General features: G+C 41.4%; 1 protein-coding gene across 4 annotated transcripts in view; it reads right to left on the bottom strand.

Annotated features, from left to right (window-relative positions):
• Positions 1-24333, bottom strand: part of sh2b3 (SH2B adaptor protein 3) — a 69766-nt gene that overhangs the window by 32299 nt on the left and 13134 nt on the right. For 2 of the 4 annotated variants that reach the window (XM_070964639.1, XM_070964640.1), the window contains exon 2: positions 343-1569. In XM_070964639.1, the coding sequence (XP_070820740.1) occupies positions 343-1539 (1197 nt within the window). In that variant the 5' untranslated portion in view covers positions 1540-1569. Of the gene's footprint in view, positions 1-342; positions 1570-3883; positions 3936-24333 lie in introns of those variants that run through there. The other 2 variants (XM_070964641.1, XM_070964638.1) reach the window with 2 other exon arrangements.

The following is a 24333-nucleotide window of genomic DNA, read 5'->3' on the forward strand; positions in this document are numbered from 1 at the left end:
TGCAGACTGTGTTATTGATGTTATTAACCCAATAAACTTGACGGAAGACAATAAAAATGGTCCTAATTGTTTGGGAAAATCTACATACATGCAAAACATATTTCAGCCATTATGAAACTGGGTGTATAATTTTTACTTCCTCTCTTCTTGCTGGGTAGTTAATGTGCTGTTGACGTACTCTTTAGACACCGATAAGCACATAAACACATTTTTTTGGAGCGCCAATACCAAGCAGACACTATGGATGGGTGTTGACACCCACTATGTATACACATAACCAAAAACTGTTTGGTTTATATAAAATGTGTGTGTGTAAATGTAAGCATGAGCAAATGTTTCTACCTTTGGAGGATCATAGAGCTCCAACTGGTACCTCTCCCCTCCTCCTCCTCCTCCTCCTCCTCCACCTTGAGCGTCCCTGATCCTCCTGACCAGCAGGCGGCAGCGTTGCCAGCGGGGCTGAGAGTCTGAGATAGTGTCATCCACCAGCAAGTACCTCAGTTGCCCCTCTTTACAGCAGCCGCTCACCTCTGACCTCCTCTGCCTTGTGCTTCCGCTGCGTAACCAACGGAAATGATCTAGGAAGTGAGAGGCTAAGCCAGCCATGAACACATGTGAAGAGGCCGGGGGCGTGGCTTCAGAGTTCAGACAAGAGGACGAGTGGGAAGATGAGGACGAGGATGACACGTCCTCATTTGTGGAAGAAATCCCACCCACTCTGTCACCATTATTTGGGGGAATGTTGTTGTTGGCGGTGGGGTTGTTAGGAGACAGGTCCTGGGATGAGGGGGGGCTGGGGACGGGCCGTTTCTTGAGGAGCCGTCTTACGGTCTGCCGGATATGACTGACAGAGAAATGTGTGACATCAGCGTGGCCAGGATTGGAGGTTGAAGATTCCGAAGAGTACCGTTCAGATACCTGACGACGATCACTGCCAGAGACCTCCTCGTTGCTCCGGCTGCGAATGAGCAGTGACCCGCTGCCGATACTACGAGTTGACCCTCTGAGCACCACCGGGTTTCCTGATAAGGAGTTTCCTGCTGCACATCGCAGCGGCTGCTCCTGTTCTCGACTCACCACCACTGGCTCCACTTTTGGTGACACCACAGTAAAACGAGCAGCTCCACCGCTTGGCCGACCGGCCTCCCGATAGTCCTGCACCCCAGACAAAGATGTGATCCGCGAGCGACCCATCACGGCCTGCGATGGAAGGGGGGAGACCACCTGAGCGGTGGAGGGGGCACTACCAGTGGCTGGAGAGCATGTGTTCTGGCTGAGCGGCGTGCCATCTTTGTCGACCTCGCAGCAGAAGTGCTGCTGGAAGAGGTCAGTGAACTGCTTGGAAAACGTCTCTGGCGGGAGCACGTCATGTTGTGGCCGCTCTCTGGCGAAGCTCCGGTAGTGTCCGGCCAGCTGCCGGGCTGTGGCGATGGCATGCAGCTCACAGAATTCCCTCCAGCCTCTCGGGGGTGCTGCCACGCCTGGGCCTCCTCCTGCTGTTGTGGTGGTGTTGGTTGGATGTATAGTGTTACCATTCATTGCAGTAACCAGACCGGTTGAGAATCACTGCTGCGAGACAAAGAAGGTTGAAAATAGACAGAAAGAGGAAAAGAGGAAAGGATGGTTGGAGAGGAGGTGGGGGTGAGGGAGTCGATTTGGAGACAAGAGTTGAGGAATGGACAGTTTAGAAAAGAAAGAAAAAAGATGATTGGGGGACAAACAAGGGAGAGATATGGAAACATAATTAGAGGCAAATCAAGATAATATGGAGTATTGCGCAAGAACAAGAGCACTAAAGATGGAGCTGGTGAAACAGTCAGAGCATTTCTTTGAACTACTTGAAAGTTTGAAACAGTTTGAACATTGAGGAAGGGCAGCCAAAAGTCTGATTTATCTGTATTCAATCTTAAACAGTCCAAATTGGATTACACGAGCCTGCAAAGAATCTCTGGAAATCAACCAGTCATAGAGTATCTTAATAGATAAGGAGGACCCCAGTTCACTCAAAGGACAAAGGACCATTCGATTTGTAGAAAAACAGTCGATTGATTTAACAAGCAAAAGTGCACATATTTAAGGAAAACTGAAGGAAATCTTATCCTGCTGTTGAGGTGAATAAAGAGACAAAGTGAGGGGAATGGAGTCAGTAAAAATCAGTTCCAAATTGCACTGATATGAATGAGAGACTGAAGCATTTGAGATGAATGAATACAGTACTAAGTTGGACAGACACTGAATGAGGCCCTGAGTGAGGAAGTACGGTTAGAAAATTTCTCAATCAACCACACTGCCAGCTTGGCCATCTGCGTGTGTGTGTGTGTGTGTGTAAGTGTACACATGACCTCTTTCAATGTTCCTTAGGCTTTTTCAGTTGTTTCTTTTTTTCAAGACAAAGTTTTCATTATGTCAGGGCTACTCCATAAATTGTGAGTGCTTGATTCTACACCCCAATCTCTCACTTGATTTCACTCCTCTCTCCTCTAAAGAGCGAGAACTTTGTTAATAAAGCTTGATAAATGGTTTAAGAGAGACCATTTTCACACCGAGTCTGATCCTGATTTGAATTATTTGTGCTGATGAGGTCTTTTCTCCAAATGCTGCTTGGGTAGGAATCTGAAAATAAACCAGTCCTGGTCCCACAGTGAGCTCTGTGAATTAGATGTTGTTATGAGGGTCAGATCATGCTCTCACTGCACATGCGGTAGATGATGATACAACATGCTTGTTAAAAAAAAAAAAAAAAAAACTCTAAATTTCTGACTCAATTGGCAGTTGAAACCTTTGTTAAGTTAGACGACCAAAGGCGAGCTCATTTTTTTGCTGTTTTTTTTTTTCTTCATATCTTTTGGCCACTCTTGGTCTGCAAAGATGTGACAGGAAATGAAGGGAGAGAGAGGAGGGATGACATGCAACAAAGTTTCCGGCCTCCTGGGCTCAAAACACGATGTTGTGATTATATAGTGCATGTCTTAATCCCCTCGGCTATCAGGATGCCCCTCTATTTGTTTCTTGGGAGAGATCATGCTTGCATAACAATGTCCTCACCGGCCACATTAATACATCATAGTCAATCGTGTCAAAGCTTTGCCATTATCGCTCTGTGCAGAAACAACATCCACCAGTCTTGTTCTTCTACTGTGCTTATGATCTTTCCTATCCCTCTTGGATGACTAAATGCTGCTTTTGTAATTAGAAAGACATGAGACAGTGGTTTAAGAGTTAACCACATAGTTACACAGAAAAGAGGAAACAGGATGCATTCCTAAGCATTCAAAGAGAGCCCTACCCCGTCCTTCATCTTTTCAAACACCCTCTTGCCGTTCCCTGATGTGTGTATACACTGCTGACCCGCAGTACACTCAACCCATAGTTACAGATGATAAGTAGGAGGAACGACACATTTTAAGAGAACCACAACAGGCTTCAGCTGATGCAAGAGTGGAGCTTCTTGGTTTATGCAGACAGCCCATGGATGGTATAATGTTGTATAATCAGCCACAGAGTTGCTAGACCTTCACAGTGCTGTGATGCAGCAAAACTGTCTATATGCACTTAAATTAAGTTTCATCAGGAGGTTTTGTCTGATTATAAACTTTAGCATGATTGGATTTTGCAGTTACTTCTATTGCATAGGATGGTTGAAAATATCTCACCATTAAACACACTGCCAGACAAACACTGATATCTAAAGAACATGAAGATGTTTGAAAAGATCCCAACATACATTATATAACAACTGCAGCTCATTCCTATACTGCTGTACCCATGCTTCCCATAAATGAGCTGCTGAACACCAGCTGAATAAACTCAAAATAAGACACTGGCCACAGTAGATATAAGACGTTTTTATCATTCTCAAACTACGTGTGCCTACAGTACATACCATCTTCCTCCAGTGCAGCAGAGAAGGGTCTTTTCTAAATAGAGGAAGTATGAGTGTGTGTGTGCATACGGGTGTGCGTGGGTCGGTGTGGGGGGAGTCATAGACTGTGGTCCAACAGATCACAGAAAACCACAAGAAATAGAGGGGGGGGGGGTCGTTGTGGTCGGGCCAAACATGGAGCAACATGTCTCGTTATCTCTCGGCTAACATCTCCCTCCCTCTTCGTGTCCTAAACGACGCCATCCAGAGAAGCAAATTCGTAAGATCTTGACACACAACAAGCTGACGACTTTTTCATTAGCACCATCAAATGTACCAGGGGACATGTACGTCAATGAGGGAGCCAAAACTTGGCAAAGTGAAATATTGCGTCACTTAAGTTCCTGGATGTGTCCTGTCACAACAACTAATTCCCTTCCTGTACTTTTCGGAGCATGCTCAGTGCATGCCCCCTTGTGCCCCTCCAGCTGGCCCCCCCCCAGAAGCCTGTTTCTATCTGCCTGGCCAGCCCAGCGATGACTCAGCACTGACTGGCTACGGCGCACACACACACACACACACACACACACACACACACACACACACACACACACACACACACACACACACACACACACACACACACACACACACACACACACACACACACACACATATACAGACACACACTTCCTCTTGCTGTATCCCTCTGGGGGCTTGGCCGTCTCTGTTCCCATGGTTTTCCCTTTCTTTTGATCCTCTGTGTCCTCTGGTATGAGGATCTCCAGATGTGTTTGGATTCATGCTTCCTTTACTTTCACCTTGACTAAGGGTCTAACAGAACCACGTTCAAGTTGTGAGGGAAAACAAAAATGCTCATACAGTTTGCTGTCTCCTTTCTCTGTTCTTATCCAGGACCTCTGACCTCTACTTGGTGCTCTGTTATCATATTATTGTTTTGCTAGACAGCACTCAGCAAGGGATGACAGAAAAAAAGAGGCCAATTCAAATGCACTAAGTTGCAAATGGAAAACATTCCTGCACAATAGAGCCAATGTTCCTGCATTCCCTCCTTTCTGTCTTCCTCACCTTACTCATCACTCCCTCCTCCTCCTCCTCCTCCCCCTCCTCCTCTCTCTCAATGCCTACATTCTTCACTGTGGCACACACACTTGCACACTGATTGCTTTCTTCGCCTCTCTCATGTGCTTTACAGAAATCTGGCACAGCTTTTCTCGCAGTATCGACGCCACAAGCAGCCGAGTAAATGCTGCCCTAAGCAACTTAGTGGCTAATGTCAGTGCCAGTTGCAGGTTTGTTGGCAAGAACCAAAATATAGATAGTTCATATGTTCCAGCTATCGCTGTGAAACTACTGGCTGAGCCACTGTTGTTTAAAATAGCAAGCAGACAGTGACATCAACAACTCCTAGAAGTCATTTGCCTCTATTGAACAGATGTACAAGTCAAACAGGTGCAAGAAAAAAAATAGTGTGCCAGGAAAGCAGCTTGTGAGTGACTGACAGTTACAGAAATATAGAGCATTCTCTGTATCTGAAGCTCTGACACGAGGTCCACCACATGTGAATATGAAACAATTACTCCATTCATGGATTACTTGATCAAAAAAAATGTCAAACATTATCTGCTTTCAGCTCCTCAAATGTGCTGATTTGCTGCTTTTTTATGTGTGCTCTCACTGTAAAGTGAGTATCTTCATTTAAGGTCAGACAAAGCAGCAATTTGAAGAATCTGTGACGAGAACACAATTTTCTAACGATCATTCAGCAAACTTATCAGTCACTAATCACAAACTAATACACTCCCACCACGGACGTTATGGAGGTCATCTCTCCTCTGCAGCTCATTCACGTAAGTTTAGACTCTGATCTGAATTGCATAAAGAAGACATATTAACACCCAGATGGGTAACAAAGTGAATATTAGCTCTATACCACAAAAGACAACAAAAACGAGAAGCACATCTCTTACCATGGCTCATAACTTTGTTGGTCCCGACACCAGAAGTGGAACTAAACGAATGCTTTTTTACTTGGGGCAGCCAAACACTGATTTTAATGAAGCAGGAAGGGGAACAGGATGCGTGAAAGACACACGTGAATTGATCTTGTCAGCGTGAGTAACCTCATGACTTGTGTCAGCTCACTGAGTTGATTCTTAACACAAAGCAAGCTTAAATCAACCTCAGGACACACTGAGGGGGGGAGTGAATGTGTGGTGCTGTGGTATGTTCACTAAATACCCAGGCACCAGAAGAGATGAGTTACCAGCGTTCCTATGGTAGCCAGTAAACAGTATCCTGGCTGTGGCCTATTGGGAGTTGAGCCAAAACGCAATTTTCTTGAAACCAACATTGTCTTCAGACTGCAATGCCAGCACAAACATTACCACTACAACATTTAAAAAAAGAGAGGAGAGGTGGCATTCGTTTTTGTGCAAAACTGAGAAAATAAAATCTACACAGGCACAAAGACAGGCACAGAAAGAATTATCAGTGCTGCTGGTGGAAGCCCTGTTTCAGGGAGGCCCTATTTATATCTCAAGAGCTTGGTATCAGCTCTCACACACCACTGTGTGCTCCCTGTTGTCCCCAGTTGGGAGCAGCTCTTGTTTGATGCAATGGACACGAACACACACACACACACACACACACACACACACACACACACACACACACACACACACACACACACACACACACACACACACACACACACACACACACACACACACACACACACACACACACAGAGGCACAAAAGAGGTCTCTGAGCTTTCAGGACATATATTCATAGCAGGTGGCAACTGCCAGAACGGCACACTAACTCCAGTATGAAGGTGATATAAGAACATTATTTCTGATGTTTGTAAAGAAAAACCAGGTGGAAATCAATGGAAAAGACCACCAACTTCAGTAATGTACCAAATAATTAGGTTTAAATCTTAATCAGTTACTTACAACGTGCATCCACGTGATTTTGACATTATTGTTATTATTATTATTATTATTATTATTATTATTATTATTATTATTATTATTATTATTATTATTATTATTATTATTATTACTTCATTAAGTTGATGTTGAGGTGTACAGGGGAAATGCAAGTGTGTGTAAGGGAGAAACATTGAGGGCTATCTCAAGCTGAAATAATTAGCCAATTGATAGAAAATTAATCCTTAATCGTTATTTGCAGCCTTGGTGTTATCCTTCATCTCCAGCTCTTCATTGTTTGGATTTTCAGGCTACAACAACTGACATAATGACAGCGAACAGTGTGTCCCACCTTAAGTCTTAAAAGGGTCATTTGCAGAAAGCTATGCATGACATCACAGAGACTCCCTGCATGTTTTCACAGTCATCCTTAAACATGCATGACATCTGTTTTTTTTTTTTTTCACACACGCAAAGAGACAGATGTGTATATGAGTAACTTGGCTGAAAATGTGTGCAAATGTACACCTGCATGCACCGTTTGGTTGTTCATTACCACAGAAATAGGATGTGATCCTAATCTTCATAGTCATTACATAAAATGCAATTTACAGCAAGCCACATCCTTCTGACCTTTATATAGCCCTGTCCTTATTACCAAGATCAGCCGGATCCAATCTATTGCTTACGACTCAATTAGTCTGCATGGCATCAAGGCTCTCTGAGACATCAAACACTCTAGTTTTTCCCGTAAAAACTGGAGTGGAAAAAATAAATAAATTAGAAGGAAAAAAAACGCGGCAACATGTGCATCACACGGTCTGGGATGAAAAACAGATTTTGTTACTACCTTTGAATTTCCATTCTCTGAATCACTGAATGAATCACAGAGCCAGGCATACATTTACAAAGCAGGGAGAGTGAGTGTGTGTGTGTGAGTAGAGGAGTTAGGGGGTTATTAAAAAGAGAGAGAGGTGGGAAGAGAATCAAACAAGAAAATGAAGAGGAGGCGACAGAGAAACAAGAGTCACAGGGACAGACAGACAGAAAGAGAGATGAGGGGATAATGAGAAGGCAGGCAGGAAGTGAGAAAAAAAAGAGAGGAAGAAAGACGAGAGGGGAGGAGATGGCGCCAGGTTTGTGGGTGAAGGTCCAGGTGGCAAAACTAAAGAGGAACAGAGACCAAAGGATCTTTGCTCTGCTCTGCCTGGGCAGCAATCACAGAAACAGGAAGCCCTGCCCTGCCCTGGCAAGCAGCGAGCAGTGCACACAGGCAGAGACACTGTACAGGCGTGCACATACGCGCACATATGCACATGCACGCGCACATGCACGCGCGCTTGCATGCACACCAAAATGCACTCTTACGTCAGGGGTGGAAAGAGCACTTATTAAAGTACAAGAGCTGTTGCTTGTGATTGTAATTACTTAGTGTTGAAAGCTGAGAGTGCACACATGGAGGAGACAGGTGGTGCTGAAGAAAGACAACTAAAGGTGTTTGTCGGGGATATTTACCAGATTAATTTGAGACAACAGTATGTTTACCTTGATAAATAAGAGGTTTTAGAGGAGAAACGAGTCAGCTTTTGCAGAACAGAAAGGGAAACAGTTGCTGTAAAGCCAGACACATTGCCTGAAATAGCACACAGCTGTGATGTCTACTGACGTTGTCACGTTTACTTTATAGAAACATGAAGACTTAAACTTAAAGGAATAGTTTGACATTTTGGGAAATACATTTGTGCACTTTCTTGTACAAGAGAAATGATGACTGAGTGATACTGCTCTGGGTGAATATGTAGCTGGTTAACTTAGCTTAGCATAAAGACTGAAAACAGGGGGAAGAAGCGAGTCTGTACCTAGTGTTTATTTTCATTATTGATCAATCTGGTGTTCATTTTCACATTTAAACTAGAGTCAAAATCCTTGTATGTGCACACATACTTGATTAATAAGGCTGATTCTGATTAAATATTTGAGTAATCATCTGTAGAAAGTGTCAGAAAAAATCTGTTTCTCACTATCACAATTTCCTAAAGCCCATCATGGTGTCTAAAATAGTCTTCTAGCAGCAAACTCTCATATTTGAGAGTGAATTTGAATTCAGTCATAGCAATAGTAATTGTTTTGGCTCTAGTCCAAAGGTAAAAAAACCCCCACCTACCATCATATCTAAACCTCGCTAATGAACACCTTATATTTTGACTGTTAATTGATACAAAACAGAAGGTGACAGGAGGGCAGCCATGCTTCTCTTCATCCAGCGTGTTGTCTCAGGTCAACTCCACTACTGCATAACAGAAGAGTGTGATCAATCAACTAGTAATACCTGTGCCAATTAACCTCCCACATCTCTCCCCTGCAGCTGACACCAAGCCATACCCCACTACCACAGCAGGGAATGAGCTCAGTCAAGATGGCTGACAATCAAGGTCAAAGGTCAAACTGTAGAGACTGTCCTTTCGGGAACTACCTTGGGCATTGCATGCAGCATGGATTTTATATTATGGTACTGCACTCAGTGAGGTTAAACATATTTGCTTTTTCCATAGTTAAACAATAGCTGACACCATCAAAATGCTCTTGTGCTGCTGATCATGTGCAGAACGCCTTAATTTACAGGTCTTTCCACAACTGTTTGAGTGAAATATTTAGCATAAAGTTACAGATCTTTACAGCCAAAATGATAATCAATATGGAAGTCATGATTATTTATCACAACTATCAATTCATCTTATGTAACAACATAATTTCACTGCACTGACTTTGTTTTTACACGACAGTTACAAAAGCAGAGCATTAAAAACCTGCTTGAATCAAGTTTCATCGATGGTGGAAGACTGCCGATTGCAAAATACAACAGGAACATCCAGGAGAACGAACCCACAAGCAACTATTATGCAAGTCTGTTAAGAAAAAGGCCAGAGATTCCCACCAAAACAGTTACCATTCAATACTGTTATGACAGGCCCAACAGGCTGTTCCACCACAGCACTTAACACAAACTGACACCACGTTTTTCATGCCCTTCACTTCATGTTTTATACTTGAGCGCGAGAAGCTGCAACGCATCGGGTCAAACTTGCATAACTAGACAACAGCAAAATGCAACTAAAAGTGCTGATTGATCAGCAACATGAAAGAAGAGGCCGACATGAAAAGCAACTGCAGTTGCAGGGATGGGGATTGGCTGGGTCTCCGTGTTCCTGTTTGTGTGAAGTGAGATGTGAAAGAGCTTTGATAATGAGCAGAGCAGAAAGCGAGACGCACACAGCTTACATAATTTAAGAACATATTGTAAAGGAGGAAGTAGTGCTGAAACATGAGATAAGGTCGGCCGTACCTTCCCATAATCCGAGGAACGCATCAGCTGATTGAGGGTAAAACAAGAGATGGGGGGCCTGCAGCTACATCGAGAGTCTATTACAAATATAAACAACCAGTAAACGATAAAATGTTAGATCTGGGTGTATATGTATGACAAAGACATACAAATGTTTATTTGTGTAAAGCCTGCTGTAAAAGCTACAATACTTATACTGATATACCCACATGACATAAGCTGAGTGGCAAGAAAAACCTTTAAAACGGAGACTATCGTTTGATAAAAGAGGCAACAACAGCTGTGAACTAGTGAAGTTATCTTTTGTGTTGCATATGCCGTTTGTTGTTCTGATGTGTAGGAAAAATACTACTAGGTACGTAGGTTTTTTTTTTTGTTTTGATTGAGCGTATTCTCTTGCTCAGTCCTACATTCCCATAACAATGCAGGCTCCTACACAACACAATGCTGCTATTCTTAAGGTGCACAGAAATAAAGCCCGGCCACTTTCTGGCCATTTCCTGTGGTCTGGGAACAGAGAGAGGGAGGCAGGTTGGGAAAAGAGTGAAAGTGAAAGGCTGGATCTATGATACGAAGGAAATTACACAGCACCATCAAGGATGAAAAGTAGGAAACTAACTGTAGGCGGGAGTATCAAGACCACTTTCCTCACTAATACTGCAACAGAAACAAGTATGGGATTTACCTTGAAAGAAAATAGTATATATGATGATCATGTGTCGAATAATTCCCAATAACCAAGTAAAATACTCACTAACAAGCATCTTTCCAGCTGTCCGGCATCCTACCAATGACTAATACAAAACGTCTCTGCACAGTCTATCATTATCCAGCAAAGACAGACCCTGGCATGTCAAGGAAATACTAAAATATAGGGCTACCAGAGACATAATGACAGGCAAAAAATGAAAAGAGAAGTTCAGTTTTGGCTTTGGCTGCGTGGATAGATGTGATGTGTGAGGAGGGGGGACTAAAGGAATGAGGTCGGGTCAAACAAGCCTTTTTTTCTCCCTGTGTTTGATCCATTCATTACACCCTGCTGCCGATTGAAAAAAATGTTGAGGGCAAACTTTATACTAACATAATTATCATACAGCTCAATAACGATATGGTATCAGTAAAATTAAACTAATGTTCATGGTAAAAAGGTTTAAGAGTGTTTTACTAGAACCAAATCCTACAATTATTCAGAAAACAGGGCCGAAATCGCAGAATTTGGTAATAAAAACTGAATCAAATGTAAAACGCAGAGCATTGTGCAAACTGCCAAAATGTGGACACACGCACGCACACACGCACGCACACAGTCATGTTAAAGAGGTCCTCTGAGAGAGAGAGAGAGAGAGAGAGAGAGAGAGAGAGAGAGAGAGAGAGAGAGAGAGAGAGAGAGAGAGAGGGGCAGCGAGAGCTCATCACTTTAACAAGGAACACTGAGTGGCTGTTTGAGCACAGTCAGATATTCTGACTCTAAAAAAACTCTAAAAAACTGAAAAAGTGATGTCCGCTTCTGGTCAAGCGTTGTAAGGAAGGAGGAGTGTTGCCCAAATGTGAGAGCAGCCTCCATCACACCCACTTGCCTGACTTATTCGAGCTGCATGCGGAGGCTGTCCTGCAGGAGATCTGTTAGATTAAAAATAGTGCACTGTTGTCTTACATACAATTGATTATCGCTTAAATTTTTAATATTTTCTTATTGAAATTTAAAAACTGATTCAACCTCTGCCCGAGTCGGAGTACTGCTCAAGAAGAACAGAATGTGGCCATACGCATTATCGTGCGAGCATACTGTGTACACTGCATTAAAATGAAGAAAAACTGAATGCATGCTCAGATCCTTTTTCCTGCACACGGACTTTGACAAAACAAACACTAACTGACTGTGCATATTACAGAACATTAAATACGCATACGCTGAATAACTAAACAGTTTAAGTACGTTTCTCAGCTACAAAGCCACCAAAAGCAGACCTCAGCTTATTACTGGAACCCTTAAACACAGGTTTAGTTTCTGAAAAGCTGAAAACAGCAATCCATCATTCACAACTCGGTGGAGTCAAATCAATACAATTCAGCCAATTCAAGCATTTGAGAGTCAAATGTTCCAGCCCGGGAGAGTACGACAGACATCTCTGTCTGAAATCCACAAGCTCTTTATGAATGAGTCATCCCTGCTTGTGATGTGATTCTGATTCATTGTGAACTGTGAAGAAGCATGAAAGTGTTTAAGTTGTGAGATATCGTGTGCGTGTGTGTGTGTGTGTGTGTGTGTGTGTGTGTGTGTGTGTGTGTGTGTGTGTGTGTGTGTGTGTGTGTGTGTGTGTGTGTGTGTGTGTGTGTGTGACTTGTGTGGGGGGCTGTTGAGGGGGGTAATTGAGTCCTTCGGTCACTCTGATCGGCTGTAAATCATCTGCAGGCATCTGACTTCCTGGAAGGCTAATTCAGGAGTTGTAAACTCTTCCACATTGAGACTCATGAGGAGCCAACTGAGTTTCAGTGTTTGCATTTACAAAATATCACTTTTTGACACAGACGCATCATCCAAGAGTCCTGTTTCTGGCTGCAGTGACAGAAAAACCGTGCTGGTGTTTGGAATAAACTTGTGCAACATTATGCAAATAGTGTATTTTGCCTGACAATATGTTCCTGCTTTCACTTCAACTTAAACATGCCTCTCATTTTTGCTAAATACACACAGACAGAGGAACAAACGCACAAGCGTTTTGATGATGTGTATGTATGTAATCCACTGATTATTTTCTCAATTAACTGCTTAATTATTCGGTCTATGATGTACTGTGAAATCATAGCATTCACAGTTACACAGAGCCAGAGGTGCTGTCTTCAGTTTGCTTGTTTTGTCTGACCTACAGTCCAAAAGCGAAAGAAAAATTACTTAAGCAATTAATCTATTATCAAAATAATTGCTGAGTTAATTTCATAGGCTGATGTGTAAACACACTAAACATCTAATGACTGAAAAGCAAACATTCAAGGAGTGCTTGGGAAAAAAAAAAAAAAAGCAAAACCCTTGAACTGCATCCTCACTGTGAACATACACACACACACACACACACACACACACACACACACACACACACACACACACACACACACACACACACACACACCTATACCCGTTATTATCACACCGTAGGAACCAATGACTGACAGGTGTCTGGTGGGATCCAGCCTTTCTGAAGGGTGTATAGACATGATTTTAACTGCTAAAATCATTATAATTTTTTGTGAACACAAAAATCACTTGAAACATCAAAAACTCTCAAAAAAAATTTTAACCTGACTTTTACCTCCCCCCTGAGGACCAGTCATGTTTTTCTATTGGCATCCAATCAACACCAGTTGTACACTGAAAAATTAATGACAAGCATTTAATCTAACTTATGTTGAATTGAAACCATAATAGTAAATAGTAAACCATATAATATTAGATTACATTAACTGAATCTAATAATCCGCACTGCCAGATTCCAGATTTTTCTTCCAAAACTGGTAAAATTCTGATTCTAAAATATAATTGTTTGGCAAAAATACAATTAAACAGTTGATGAACATGATGGATAATTTACCTGGCCTCTTTAAGAAATCAGGCTTGCTGCTCCAGCTGAACGGTCATATTGGTTCAAAACCATATGACACCATACTATCCATTCATACAACACTCCATCCGCATTTAAGATTCTTTCAATAGGTGTGGAGTCAAACAAGGAAGCCCAACAGCGCCTTTACTTCCTGAGGAGACTGAGGAAAGTTAACCTGGCTCGTCAGATCTTGGTCAACTTCTACCGCTGCACCATTAAGAGCACCCTGGCCAATTTCATCTCAGTATGGTACGGCAGCTGCACAGTCTCCGATCAGAAGGTCCTGCAACGGGTGGTGAAAACCGCCCAGTACAGCACTGGTGCCCAGCTAACTGCCTTCGAGGACCTCCAGCTCAAGCGGTGTCTAAGAAGGGCACACAGCATCAGCAGTGACAGCTCCCACCCCAACCATGGACTGTTTGCCCCCCTACCATCTGGTAGGAGGTTCAGGAGCCTCTGTTCCCACACCAGCAGGCACAGGAACAGCTTCTTCCCCAGAGCTATACCCTGCTCAACTCTGGCCACCAGCAGCCCCCCTTCCAACCCCCACCACCCTCCCATTGACATTGACACCCCCTCTACCACCTCATGCCCCCCCCTCCATGACCCTCCCATTGATTGACACTGGCACACTCTCTTACCACCTCATGGCCCCCCCCACAGACATTGTTACCCCCCTCTTCCACCCCAAGAGACTACAACAAGATGAACATTTGTACTCAGCCCATGCCATACTGCACATATCACTTATATTTCATATATACCTCAACTGTTCACTTTTACTGTACTGCCATTTACAACCTGTTGCACATTTCACCTGTTTACATACCATGTTGCACATGTTTTTATGGTTTAATAGGAATCACTTGCACTACCTGCACCTACCTCATAGTGTTTATACTGTTTATACCTCATGCCACTTGCACTATTTACATGTATTTATATTTTGGATATTATGACTATTTGCACTTCTGGTTAGATGCTAAACTGCATTTTTTGTCTCTGTGTTGCCCTCTGACGATGACAATAAAGTTGAATCTAATCTAATCTAAAAAAAATGATGATTTCACTACTATATTTTGTTTACTGCTGCTCTTTAACTTGGCATGATTGAACACATCTTGCAAATAAAATCATTTTAAAACTGAATACTGGTTTATCAATTGATCTCCAACAAGTAGTACTGCTTTTATCAGTACTTTTCTGCATTTTTCAACTGTGCCATCAAAAGTCTCATCAATAAGATTCACTTCTCAACAAACTTTATTGTCTGCATTAAAATGAAACAGACAGTTTTTTGACTCCAAATATCCAAAAGTCACAATAAATGAAAACCTTTTGTTCTTAACCTCAAAAATGTTCAAAACAATCTCTGAATCAGTTCTCCAAAACAAGCACAGAGAAACTCAAATCATACATCCCCAAAAATCTGGACATCGTGTACATGACAAAATAAACATGTCCAATAACTTCAAGTCTGAATAAATGAACTTCACAACACTGTCAGCTGACAGAAGATCTCTACATATATGAACAGTCACTTGCGTCTTGCACTTTCACGCTTAATTGTAGTAATTCGGTTTTTGACATAAAACTTAACTGCTGTCCAGCTTCTCTTTTTAAGAGCTTCTGGAGAAGCTTTGATGCAGGCAACACACTCTGCTTTCCCTGGTACTTTACCACATTCAATGAAGGCCATTAGTGTTTTCTCTACAGCGTGGACCTCTGCGAAAGACCAATTCCTCCTCTTTGCGGTTCCTAGGAAAAACAAAAAAAGAAGACGACAATCAGGGGTGTACACTACAGGCATTCAAGGTACATTTACTTTCAGGATTGCACAACAAGATGCAAGTTTATACTCCCTTTCATTCACCTCTCACTGAGACTCTATGAAAACCTGATATGAACTGTCTCAACTCTACTCGCTTGTTTTGGTTTCCCCATCAGAAAATGTTGTGGCTAGTACCTGCTAACTGGGACTTTTTTAAGCATCACTTCCATTGAGGTTCAAACCGAGTTGAGTTGAGCTGATACCTCTTCAATATGAGGCGTAGTTTGTCCACCTCCTATCCAAAAGGACTTACCCAAAACAAATAGAGTATATCTTCACAACTACAAGGACTGTATGAATAATCTTGGTCTCAAAAGAAAGCTAACCCACCTTTGAATCATGTGATAGTAGCCAAATTCATTCAGACACTCGAAAGTGGACATACTCTATTTTTGTGTTTTCGTTGGATGCACATTTAATTTCTTGGGGTATGAATTATGTTTCATTTGGGAGGCGATGCTTGGTAAAGGCTTTTAGCTGAGTTTCTCCCCGTCATTCTGGTATGCTACAAGTTAGGATTGGTGTTAGTGTGAGCATTGACCGTCTGAACTGTGGCATCTCACGCTGCCCCCTGTGCAGGGGGTGCTCTTATACATGACGTGTAAACACTGCAGACCACTGATTAGTCAGAGAAAATCCTCACTAGTATTATCACTGGTGCAACACAGGAAATCCAGCACAAACTGGCATTAAATCCTGAATTCAATTGGTAACTTAATTATAAGTAGAGAATCATTATCAGCTAAATGTACTTTAAATATCAAAAGTAAAAGTACTCACTATGCAGAATGGAACCTTTTTAAAAGGTGTTATCATAGAATATTATAAAATTACTTTATCTCTTACACATACGTGTAAGAATATTTTAATGTTGTAGTTTATCAATGTGAAGCTTTTAGATGATTTGTATACCACTTGGTAGATTAGTAGCATAGTACTGCATCAATATCATATTTTTTTAAACAAGAAAAATAAATAAAAAATAAATAATAAAAGTGTGAAATAATTGTAGTGAAGTAAACAGTACAATATTTGCCTCTGAAATGTAGTGGAGTTGAAGCATGAAGTAGCATTAAATGGAAGAACTCATGTAAAGTGCAAGTATGCCAAAATTGTACTTTTGTACAGTACTTGAGTAATTGCACTTAGTTACTTTCCACCACTGCAAGGAGTGCATTTAGTGTGAAATACCTTTTTTAGGGTCACCACGGCCAGACTCGGTTTCCTCTCTTCTCCTTGATGTCAAGGATCCTGTTAAAATAATGATATGTCAAAAAATAAACTGATAGATAGATAGATAGGAATTTTAGCCAATATTTTAAGTACTGAAAACATTTTTCTCTAAATGAAGTTTGTATGTTATTCCACTGTGTGAAATACCTGTTTCAGGGTCATCACCGTCATACTCAGGTCCCCATCTTTTTTTTGATCCTGAGGATCCTGTTAAAATAATGATATGTCAAAAAATAAACTGATAGATAGATAGATAGATAGATAGATAGATAGATAGATAGATAGATAGATAGATAGATAGATAGATAGGAATTTTAGCCAATATTTTAAGTACTGAAAACATTTTTCTCTAAATGAAGTTTGTATGTTATTCCACTGTGTGAAATACCTGTTTCAGGGTCATCACCGTCATACTCAGGTCCCCATCTTTTTTTTGATCCTGAGGATCCTGTTAAAATAATGATGTCAAAAAATAAACTGATAGATAGATAGATAGATAGATAGATAGATAGATAGATAGATAGATAGATAGATAGATAGATAGATAGATAGATAGGAATTTTAGCCAATATTTTAAGTACTGAAAACATTTTTCTCTAAATGAAGTTTGTATGTTATTCCACTGTGTGAAATACCTGTTTCAGGGTCATCACCGTCATACTCAGGTCCCCATCTTTTTTTTGATCCTGAGGATCCTGTTAAAATAATGAATGATAAGTATATACAACAGCTAAGTGGCAACACACTTCACTGTCTGAATGAAAGCATATATAACAAGACTTGAATAAAATAATCTAATCATTGTAATGGTACAGTACAAGCCTGTGTGTAAAAACAGGTAACTAGCCCAATGAGAAGGTGATTGGTTGCAATCTGCCATCTCTCCAGGACCTGCACATGGGTCCTGAGGCATGCAGGTAAGACTGTAGCTGACCCCTCCCACTCCGAACACAAACAGTTTGAAACAACCCCCTCCTGCACGAGGTTGCAGTCCATCAGGAGCAAAACCTCACGCCACAAGAACAGTTTCTACCCGTCTGCAGGTGGCCTCAACAAGGCATGGGACCCTAACTGACACTGATCCTCTGCTATGTTTGTTTGTGCATCAAATACACCAGAACAAATTTCTTGTCTGTGTAAACTTCCTGGGCAATATACTTGATTCTAACAAATGAAAAACAAGGAGTGCATTTCGTCAAATACCAGTTTGAAGGTCATCAGAATCAGACTCAGTTTCTTTTTTCCACTTCGGTGTTGAGGATCCTGTTAAAATAATGAACAATAATAATAAATCATTATTTTTTTCCATTTCTCAAGGAAACGAAGGAGAGAATGGAAAGGGTAGTCTCTAGTTAGTCTGTAGGATACCTGTGGATGCAATGCTATAACCCACCTGATGACAATGCAAAAGATGAGTCCTTCTCTGCCTCTGTCTCTGAGAGATCACTATTAGCTTCTGGCATTTCCTCTGAAAAGGATAACAAAACCAAATATAAAATTATTTTTTTATGTACATATATGCAGTGCTTAACAAATTTATTAGACCACCGCCCAAAGTAAGGTTTATGCCACAGCTGCCCTAAATTAACAGCATTGGTAATTACCAAAATAATTTTTTATGTTTCTGTAATGGTTAATACACCAATATGTGGAAGCTCTTTAACCGAAATTATATTTTTAATGCTAAAATATACTTCTTATTGTTATCAAGAGGTCAGGCGGTGATCTTCCTGCATGTTTTTAGTGGGGGTATTTTTATGGATGATACCCCAGGAGAACGCAGGGAGAACATGCAAACTCCACACAGACAGGCCCTTTTTTCCTCGAGCAGCAGGCACTGAAGGCATGGTGGAGGATGCCACCAGCGCCCACAGCAGGATTCGAACCGGGACCTTCTACCTCTGAGGCAACAGTGTTACCACTTGTGCCATGCCACCATGCTACCATTATGTGTGAGAAAGGACTGTTTAGTCCAGTCAGTTTGTTATTTGCCAAATAAATAACAATAACATTTTCAGTTTTAAACACATTTGTGAAAGATTTCTAAAATATTTCTGTTTTCTTGTTTCTATGACAGGTGGTCTAATAAATTTGTTAAAACTGTACGTACATACATAAATACGTACATACATAAATACATACATACATAAATACATACATACATATAGGGCTGGGCCAATAGAACGATAGCGATATGTCTCGCGATAGACACGTCATCAATATCAATATAAAATGCGTTCGATAATTTTTTTTTCTTCGTCGGAAGAAACCTGAAGTTGCGAAGCGAGGTTGGTTGCATGAACAAAGCCAACGTCCGCCAACCGCAGCACCACCGCACAAGCAGCAGACCACCATGCAGAGGTATCTGCTTCAGTGCCTGATGACAAATCATCTAAAAGGCACGAAGACGTAACGGAGGCAGCGACATATCATATAGCTAAAGACATGCTTCACTGAGCACTGAGGAGAAGCCAGCTTACAAACATCTCTGACACGTGCTTTTTTTTTTCTTAAACACACTCGCAATAAAAATATAATTGAATAGTTCATGTATGTTTAGAGTAAGAAGAGTGATTAAAGTTGTTCATATGTCTAGGCTGGTTTTATAGTTCAGTCAGTGTTACTGTGCTGTCTGTCATGTTTGTTTGTATGTTACAGATGTCGTCCACCTCAGTTTCTGCTGTGTTTCTAAAACACTGCACATATGTGAAAACATTTTATTCAGCAGAAGGTGAATCAGTTGTGAACTTTCTGCACTAAACCTGCAGAAAAAAAGTTCTCAGGTTTCTCTGTTTACATTTTTACACTTTTTTTTTTACATTTATTATTTGAGTGTTTTCCATGGTTTTGTTGACATTTCCTTTCCTTTCTGCCTTGACAGCTGAGGGATTATAATCAGAGGAAGGTTCAATTTAAAATAAAAATGTTTAAATTGAATGTATTTTTCTCACTGTCCTTATTTTAAATAGGTCATAAAAAATATCAATAATTATCGATATCGACCAATATAAAACACTTATATCGCAATAGAGTTTTCAGCCATATCGCCCAGCCCTACATACATACATACATACATACATACATACATACATACATACATACATATATATTCCATTTACCATTGGGATCGATTTGGATTTGGTCCAGGCTCATTCCCTTGAAGTCTGACAGTCGGCCTTGTTCTAGGGCAATCAGCACTTTGCTGACTTTAGCCAACTGCAGCGTCCCCTCAGGTAGTCTATAGTACTCCCTATGGACCCGGATGTCGTGGCCCAGGAAATTTGCAAGTATGTCCATCTCATTATCTTGCAGGTTCAAGACTGTGGACAATGTCGATATGTGCTTTCTCAACTTGGTTGAGGACAGTGTTTCAGGATGCTTGGCCCCACATTCCCTTGCAATCTGTCTGATGGCATCCGATCCCCTTAAGTGAGTCTCTGCTTCAGGTCTGGAGAAGAAAAAGGGATTTTCATCAGGCACACCACAGGCCCGCCGATGTGCAACCAGGGCGTCCATTGACAAAAGCATGTCTGGCGTGAGAAGGATAGGAACCTTTCTGTTTCTTTTCCCTTTTATCTCAATCCGCTGAAAATGCTGGCAAAGCTTCTGCTCCAACTCTGAGAGTCCTTGTGCCAAATCTGAATGGACCCCTGAAGTGTCCCGTAAAGTGAATGCACTAAGCAGCATCTTCGACACCTCACCCTCTCTTCTTCGGTTGAACAGGATCACCTCACACAGAGTCAAACTGGCCAGCTTGGACCAGTTTGTCTTACTTTGATCACTCTCAAGTCTGTTTCGGTACTCTTGTCTGCACTTATCAAGATACAAGTGCATGTTCTTCACATCCTCAGTGAAAGGGAGGAGCTGAGGAGTGTTCCATTTCCCCTCTTTCAGAGTTTGTAAGGCACGTGATGATACACACACATCCCACTTTTTCTCATAAAGACCCCTGCTCCTCTCCAGATTCTTAAGAAAGTCCTCATTGTCAGACTCAGCCATTTTTGCATCACACTCAAGAATGTCTGCAATCTTCTTGAGAGTATGCCCCAGTTTCAGAGCCAATGATGGAGTTTTGTATGTGTTTGTGTCTTCATCAAAGCCTGCCACATCCTTTACTGCATCAACTACACGGTTGAAGTTGGAAGGAACATAGAAGTCCTCAATTCGTTTCAGTCTGCCAGATTTCCGTGACTGCAGAATCAGTCGTCCTATTTCCCGCATTTTTTGTCTAATGTACTCATGTTTGGTCTTGTCATGTCCATGCTTTGAATACAAATGTTCTCCAAATCTCAAAATGCTTTTCTCCTGTCTGATGATGTTTGTAACTTCATCTTGGTGCATTGCATTTACCAGCTCCCAAACTTTTCTGCCAACACCATCTGGGACGGGCTGTGCATAGGCACAAAGTGACTGGATTCGACTTTTACCTGGCTTTGTTGTGTTGCATTTTTGTGCAAGCTTGCACCTGGACATGTGTCTCCATAATGATTTTCTTTTAAGGAGAGCTTCACAGTTTATGCAGTGCATGTAGTCACTTGCTTTCATCGGTTGTTCAGGTTGCTGTCTTGGGATTAGTGTTCCACTACCAGCTTTTAGAACCTCATTATTATGAGCACGGTTTCCCTTGTTTCTAATGATGTCAAAATGCAATTTTCGTTCCTTTGATTTCAAAGGAAAAGACATTGCTTTAGCCACAGCTGTTTCGTTGTTGTGTTTGCGAATCAAGTGCCTCGACATTTTACAGCATTGCTCGGGACAGTAAAGACAATAATGTTTTTTATCATAAACCCTGGAACCATCTTTCTTTTTTTGCAGTGTCATTACTGACACCTTTCCCGGGTTTGTTTCACAGTTTTCACCTCCTGCTCTCTTACGGACATTCACAGAGGAAGTTTTGGGCAATGTCTTTCTCCTTTTCTTTTTCTTCTTCTTTGGTTTCTTCAGTTCCACAGGAACCTTTCCTGTGAGACTGTAGGATCCCTCGGAACTGCTTTCACACACTGAGTCTGTTGATGGAATGTAGTCATCATTGGTGCTTGGAATGCTGCTCATAGACGTTTCTGGCACATCAGACACCCCGGGCAGCTGTTCCATGTATTCTTTGGTAAGCTGGAAATGAAATACACAAGACACATAGCTAAATTATCTGCAAGAAACATTAAATGGTATGTAAGGTATGAAAATCTACCACTGTCTATGACACCCTCTTATAACCTGGGCACCCAAACCTTGTGTGCCATTTAGGAATAGGGTAAGGCTATGACATTCACTGAGGTCCATAAGATATAAATTCCACTATGTTATTTACCAAAGGATTACTTGGAATGAATGCTGAAGAATTTAGCTGGCAATTTAACATTTTTCTTCTTGTATATAGAAAATTCTAGTTAAAGAGGACATGAAACATTCTAATTCTTATTTATTTCACGCAGAATTAAGTGTGCAGGAATACGTCTGTGATTTTTTTTAAGATGAAAAGTGCTTTTTTTTCCTTCTTGCATCAGCAATAGTGCGGTTTGTTTTGGAGGAAGAGCAGCTGATGGTTTCTGCAGGTGCTGAGAAAGTAGGCAACACAGTGTGGTGCAGGTGTGGCAACTGCAGGGCAATGTGCATCCCGACAGAGTGTATTTGTTCTCAGGAGGTGAACATGGGCTTCTTCTGGGGGATTTTCCTGCATCACTTTATGCCACACCTACCAGATGCTTTGCTGCAGGAGGGAAGTGTTGAGCTGGAAAGGCTCAACTGAAAGATCATTATGTCCAGAATACAGTCTGCCCTAGCCAGCTTTATAGTTCACTGGCTAATGTCCTCATCAAAATTGCAGGTTAATCATGCTAACTTACTTGTGTGCCACAATTGTAAACCTGCCAGCGTGTCATTAGCCAACCAGCTCACTGGTTAGTTAGCTTACTCGTGTAGCCGTAATGCCACAGCAAACTCATGTAGCGTAATGCCACACACTAACTAGCTAGTGAACCGGCTGGCTAATGTCACACCAGTAAGTTTACCAATGTGGTAACATTAGGTTTATTGTGGCGTTACCTTGCTAGCAGAAATGGAAATGTGGATCCTGTGGCTGCAGATGATGTGATGGTTGAGGCGAGGCAGTGTACACTGATTGCAGACTGAGTGGGTCTCTAACTATAAATTAGAATCTATTTAAGTTACTCATATTGAATTTGGAATGTTGATGATCCCTTTTCCAGGAAAGATTCTTTGCCTCCTCTTGGCTCCTCCTGCGCTCCACAAGCTGCAACTCCAGCGAATTTCACAACAGATTTAACATGGATTGAAAATAGTTTAACTGTGTTTTTTTTATGTGTATGGGAAAAATAAAGTAATCTAGAATCTTGAATGAGTGTTTTATTAATTATATTGATTGTTTGATGTTTATTAATGTAGAAATGAAGTGAAATAATCATTGTAGTTATTATGTAATAATAGAGAGGGGGACTCTGGCGTTTGAGAGCACCTAGCCAGCGACAGAGAACCGACTGCCGCTTTAGCGGCTAAACATGAAAATGCTGCCTTAGTTTTTTCCTCTGTAGAATTCATTGCTACAGCGTGGAGGTACAAGAATGACCTCCCCTGCAGTTCTTCTTTCCTTGTGGTTCCATTTTGTCACTGTTGTCACCAGTGGAGTATTGAAAGACCTCGATCCAACCAACCTCGTGACGTCACGCTCTATGCCAAGACAATATGACTGTGCCCTTGTTTGACAAAATAAACTTTGGGAATTAATTTCCTTTCTTACAACTTATTAACTATGTTAGGCATTGGCTAATGTTTTGGTGTGGAAAACCTTGCATTAATTTTTGTAAACATTAAGTGTTTCCTGTCCCCTTTAAAAATGACACTATTGTTTTCTCTTGTAAAACTGTCCTGCTAGTTTTCATTATACAAACTTACAAATATGCTGTCAGTCCTAGTAAGTGGCGGCACATCTGGCTCATCTCCCAACCCAGAGCGAGAGCTTTCAGGGGTGTCTTGGACTCTGCTGTCCTCTAACACAAGGCCTGTTTCCTATGAAGGAAAAAACAATATAAAAGCACTGGCAGAAAAAACTTACTGTAATGCATTGAAAAAGGATATGAAACATGATTTGTAACTTACAATCACTTTTTTCCTACACTGCCAAATCATTCACTACTTACTTGTGTTTTAAGAACAGCTTTTTCCTGCTCTACAGTTATTCTATCAGCCTTTACGAATCCCCCATCAGCCGATCTCTAGTTTGAACCATGTTTGCTGCTTTTTCTGTATGTATGACTGCTTAACTCACTCTGATACAAACCTGCACATTATGAAAAAGCTGAGGAGCTGCAGACAACCAAATGTAGATGCATGCTAATAGTTCCAAAATGCAGTAATTTTTCCAATTAGTAACAATAGCAGTGGGGGCTGTACACAGTTTTACAGTGTTTGCCATGAGTAGGCTAGTTTTAGCTTTGGTGATAGCCTACAGCTTGCATACAACAACTAATGAATTATTTTGTCTCAAACACCCACA

This window comes from Chaetodon trifascialis, chromosome 6, assembly GCF_039877785.1.
Source record: "Chaetodon trifascialis isolate fChaTrf1 chromosome 6, fChaTrf1.hap1, whole genome shotgun sequence".
Taxonomy (NCBI): domain Eukaryota; kingdom Metazoa; phylum Chordata; class Actinopteri; order Chaetodontiformes; family Chaetodontidae; genus Chaetodon; species Chaetodon trifascialis.